Raw genomic sequence first — 4,766 nt, 5'->3', positions numbered from 1 at the left:
TAAAAGGGAAAGGAAAACTCAGTTTTGTATTATTTGAGCCCTCGCACACTATAACTCTTCCACTGATTTAGAGATAATTGTATATAGGTTATTTTTATGAACTGAAAGCATTCATACAGGCCGCTGCATTCATTCTGGATTATAACAATTATAACAATTAACATGCATAAATGTGTCGTTCTCTATAATAATAACATTCACTGACATTGGTTTGTACTTATTACAATATCATTTTGAATCAATGAAATATCACCACCACTGCTGTATACATTCTGTAGAAATTGCTGTTATTATTATTATTGTTGTTGTTGTTGTTGGTGGTGGTGGTGAAAAAGGCTGAATCAGCTAGATGACGTCACAGGTCGCGCCCGGATGCGCGCGCGCTCCCCTTCGTGCGCGTGAGAGAAAATATGGCGTCAGAGGAGCAGGCAGGTGAGTGAGGCGGGCATCTTCACCCTCATCATCATCATCCTCATATTTATCGCATGAAATCAGAAATGCGAAAAAACGATATTCAAAATAGGGAAGCAGGCTTCTCTTCACGACAGAGCGCAGCTGGAGCATCACGTGCACGCATGTCTCTAATGTCCATTCTTTTACCTCTTATCTGTCCATCAGGGTCCAGAAAATGGTCAGTTTAGTTCTTTTCCTTGTTTTAGTTCATTTTCTATCTTCTCCCACGGCACTACGAGGCAGAAGTTGACTACTTATTCCAATTTCCCGTTCCACCTTAAACAGCGCAGCAGGTATGCCTGGGGCGCCGACCCGCCAGAATGTAACTGCTGCACCACTTAAGGTGGAACGGAAAATTGACATAACAAGCCAACTTTAGGTTCGTCTCAGCAGCTTTAATACAGAAATGCAGGTTGCAGGTGCAGCCCCCTCTACTAAGTGTCTCCCTAGGCTCAGTTAAGAGGAGTGTGTGTATCTGTGACCTGCATCACTGTGACAGCTTCAGCTGTGAACTACAAAATAAAACCACATGAAAATAATACATTCAGATTGAATATATGCATTTTTTATGATAAGTTATTATTTTCTGACTTATTTTTATTATTCAATAAGGCTTACAGATGGTATTATTCATTTGGATCAAAGTGACAGTCAGAACAGACAGCAAAGATGCAACATAGTTCTATAGTTCATTTTAATAACTATGCAAAGCAAAATCATCAGCATTGATAAAGGAATGTTCATGTTGTTTATGTGTACTGTTCTCAGTACAGAGCGCTTGTGCTGCAGATTTGCGGCTGGTCCTGCTGGGCCGGACGGGTTGTGGTAAAAGCTCCACAGGAAACACCATCCTGGGTGTTCCAACATTTCGGACGGACGTCTCTCCACTGTCCGTCACTCAGCAGTGTGAGAGCGCCAGTGGCACAGTGGACGGACGGACAGTGCAGGTACTGAGGGCCAGGATCTTTTTTCGACCTTTGTGCTCCAAAATGTGTCAAATGAAAATTCACACTGCAGTGATTTCTTTACAGTGATCGTGATAGGAACCAGGGGTTGAATTCAGCAAAAAGGTAGCTGTTACAATACAAACCACATATGTTTTTAAGTTTTTATGCAATTGTGATAATGGTAAAATACAGGTAAATCTGAAAAACTGAAGGAGAAAATTACACTCTTTTTCCATATATATATAACCATACACCATGAATACATTTAAAAATGAATTTTAAGCCAAAGTCTTATCATAAATCTATTATAAAACAATATATCTCAGGCACAGTTGACGCATTCATAACCATTACCCATAACAACAGCTTGTGATGCAGCTTTAAGGCATTAAACTCTTCAGACATCTGGTTCATATCACCACCACTGTGAACAATTCTGACTCTGCAAGTTTTACTACAGTGTAGCACTTCACATCAAACCACACTAAATGACTTTGTTTACTTCTTAATTATTACATTTTGCAATGGTGAATGGTGAAAAATCTTTGGATTTCCCCTTTAATTAACTATATACATAACACACACACACACATATATATATATATATATATATATATATATATATATATATATATATATATATATATATAACACATATACATCCTTGATGTAACAGTACAGTAATTACTATTATGTTTATGTGTATAGATAAGTTTTCTGAAGTTGAAGCAAATATGTTGGTCAAAACTGTATTAATGAGAACAAAATGGATTTAGTTTTTAAATGCACAACATTTAAAACTCTATGGTATTATTTTGGCTTTTCATGGTGCATTTGTACACATTTGACCAGCAGATGTCATCGGAGTGTTTGCATGCAGAGGATTTTGACATTTTAATTTCACTTGGTAAAAGCTTCGGAAAGCTTGATTTCTCTTGTCACTCTTTGCAGGTGATCGACACCCCAGGTTTCTTTGACACCTCTCTGTCTGCGGAGGAGGTTTGCATGGAGGTTGGACGCTGTGTGATTCTCTCTGCTCCTGGACCTCATGCGTTTCTATTGGTCCTTCAGCTAGGGAGGCTGACCCTAGAACAGTGGGCCGCTCTAGACTGGCTCAGTGCCGTTTTTGGCCCTCGGGCTCTAAAACACACCCTACTCATTCTCACCTGGGCTGACCAGCTGGGAGATAAACCAGCTGAGAACTTCCTGCGTGAGAGCGAGGAGCTCTGGGAGCTTACAATGAAGTGTGAGGGTGGTTTTCATGCACTGGACAACACCAAGGGCAGCCAGGAGCATGGCCAGGTGGGCAGAACCTCAAGCAAATTGGCAGCTGACCTGTTCACTTTTCTTTCATAAACGCAATTAGAATCAGAAACTCTCAGACTTATTCACTGAGGTTAAATGTCATACATGGGGAGTTAAGTTGAACTCAGTTTGTTCATTTATTAATTGTAAGAACATGAATTTGGTGAATAGAATTTAACCTCCCATTAGGGATATATTATATTTCCAAATATTACTGGGCAAATGCGTTGTAAGTGATATAAAAGCATTTATGCCACTTTGTCCTGTGTTATTTCAAAATTGGAAAAATAAGCTTGCTTGCCTGGTCACCAAATAAGTGAATGTGCAGTACATTGTTTTTAAGCCATTATTCAATAAATCTATCTAACAATCTATATCACAATAGCTAAATGTTAAACAAGGCTGCTAATAGGAGAGATGAGCTGTTAGCATTAGCTTAGCTAGCATGATAACAGCTTACCACAGAACTTGTTCGGTTCTGGCTGACTAAAGCACTGCAACAAGGTTAGATGATAATGATTTAAATCTGATGGAGTGAAATTGAGCAACCGGCACTGAAGGGACAGAAAGCTGGAATTAAACCTGTTCTGTGCTGTTTGGATATGTATTAATTAAGATTAAGTGACCCTTATTAGTCCCACAATGGGGAAATTTTACCTCCACATTTAACCCATCCGTGAAGTGAAACACCACATACACTCTAGTGAGCACACAAGGACACCTCAGTCATGTGCTGTTGGCTCTGGGGACCGAACCGGCGACCTTCCGGTCACAAGGCTGGTTCCCTAACCTCCAGCCCACGACTGTACAGTGAATTGCTAACTTAATGTTAGCTTAGCGAGCAGGCTACTGCCCAAAGAGTGCCACATACCACAGTACAGGTTTGATTCTGGCTAGCTGCTGGCCTAGGTTTAGATCTAATGTCTGAGAGAGAAAATGTTGAGCGAGTGGTGCTGTGACAGAAAGACGAAAATCTGTGGTGTTTGGGACCTTAGCGTTCGGTTAAGCCAACAGGCGGAGAGCTTAGTTAGCAGGCTACACAGCTAACTGATGGTAAAATGACGCCCATTAAGAAGACGTCTGAGATTGCAAAGTGGAGTGCGTGGCGTTAGAGTAAAAAACGAAATTGAGTGTGTTCACCTATTGGTGAGCCCCTCTAGAACATAGATGGGTGGAATGTGTTTATTTGGCCATTCAGACATGGAATAAAAATTTGACACTAATGATTTTGAAATACCGTCATCATATTTTAGTACTGCGTAATACCTTATTACGATTATACCACAGTACCTTAACTCCCAGTAGCAGAGGGTTAATGTGAAAAAAATGGCATTTTTTTATTGTTTTATATTACAGGTGGTGGAGCTGCTTAAGAAGATTGACATTATGGTGGAGAGAAATGGAGGTAGCCCCTACACCTGTGAGATGCTACAGCATGCAGAAAGAACCATTTGCCAGGCGCAGCTAAGGATTCTGGGAGAAAAGGAGGTGGGGCTAAGGGAAGGGGAGAGTGAGGGACCTGAAGACGAGCAGAAAAGAAAGAAAGAGGAAGAGGAGGCTAGGAAGACAGCGGAGAGAGAGTTTTGGTGTGAATTGGTGACGGCTATGGGCAAGGGGGCGCTGGAGGGCTCCGGAGTGATGGAAAAAGGAAAGGGGAAAGGAAAGAAAACGAAAACAGTGCAGAGGATGGCGGCTATAGCTTCAACACCGCTGTCTGTCAGTTCTGCAGCTAAAATAGTGGGTGGAGCTGTGAGGGAAGGAAGCAAAGTGCTTTACAAACATAGGAAAACATTGAGTGAAAAAATCACCAAAAACCTGAATAAATGACACTTTTTAGTCTGTGTACTGGGCTCATAGACTCTCACACGTTACACAGTTTTAACACAGTAACATAACACATCGACCAGTCCAGGCATATGCAGTTAGACACCAGAGGAAGCTCCTGCCCTTTGGCCACAAAGACTGTATAAGTGCCTCAAACAGTGTAATTGCCATTTGTTTCAGTGAGGCAATGCTCAGTCCTGCTCTGGGAATAGAGCTTGTGGGTCAGCTCACTACCTT

At 41.2% G+C, this 4,766-nt stretch overlaps 1 protein-coding gene across 1 annotated transcript; it reads left to right on the top strand.

Moving 5' to 3' along the window:
* Positions 1-371: 371 nt before the first annotated feature.
* LOC108442564 (GTPase IMAP family member 7-like) lies at positions 372-4,548 on the top strand. Its single transcript, XM_017722661.2, has 4 exons — positions 372-432; positions 1,222-1,400; positions 2,352-2,702; positions 4,062-4,548. Exons 1-4 carry the CDS (start codon positions 411-413, stop codon positions 4,530-4,532), a joined length of 1,023 nt encoding a protein of 340 aa, XP_017578150.1. The 5' UTR covers positions 372-410; the 3' UTR covers positions 4,533-4,548.
* The last annotated feature ends 218 nt before the right edge of the window (positions 4,549-4,766 follow it).

Source organism: Pygocentrus nattereri, chromosome 1 (assembly GCF_015220715.1).
Source record: "Pygocentrus nattereri isolate fPygNat1 chromosome 1, fPygNat1.pri, whole genome shotgun sequence".
Classification (NCBI taxonomy): domain Eukaryota; kingdom Metazoa; phylum Chordata; class Actinopteri; order Characiformes; family Serrasalmidae; genus Pygocentrus; species Pygocentrus nattereri.
The sequence above is the reverse complement of the archived record's forward strand: the minus strand, read 5'-3'. Positions and strand labels throughout refer to the sequence as shown.

Bases quoted from the DNA above. Each gene is read 5' to 3' on its own strand.
- LOC108442564 (XM_017722661.2), top strand. From the start codon at position 411: ATGGCGTCAGAGGAGCAGGCAG. The intron at 433-1,221 runs GTGAGTGAGGCG...TACTGTTCTCAG, and splicing joins GGCGTCAGAGGAGCAGGCAG to TACAGAGCGCTTGTGCTGCA. The intron at 1,401-2,351 runs GTACTGAGGGCC...CACTCTTTGCAG, and splicing joins TGGACGGACGGACAGTGCAG to GTGATCGACACCCCAGGTTT.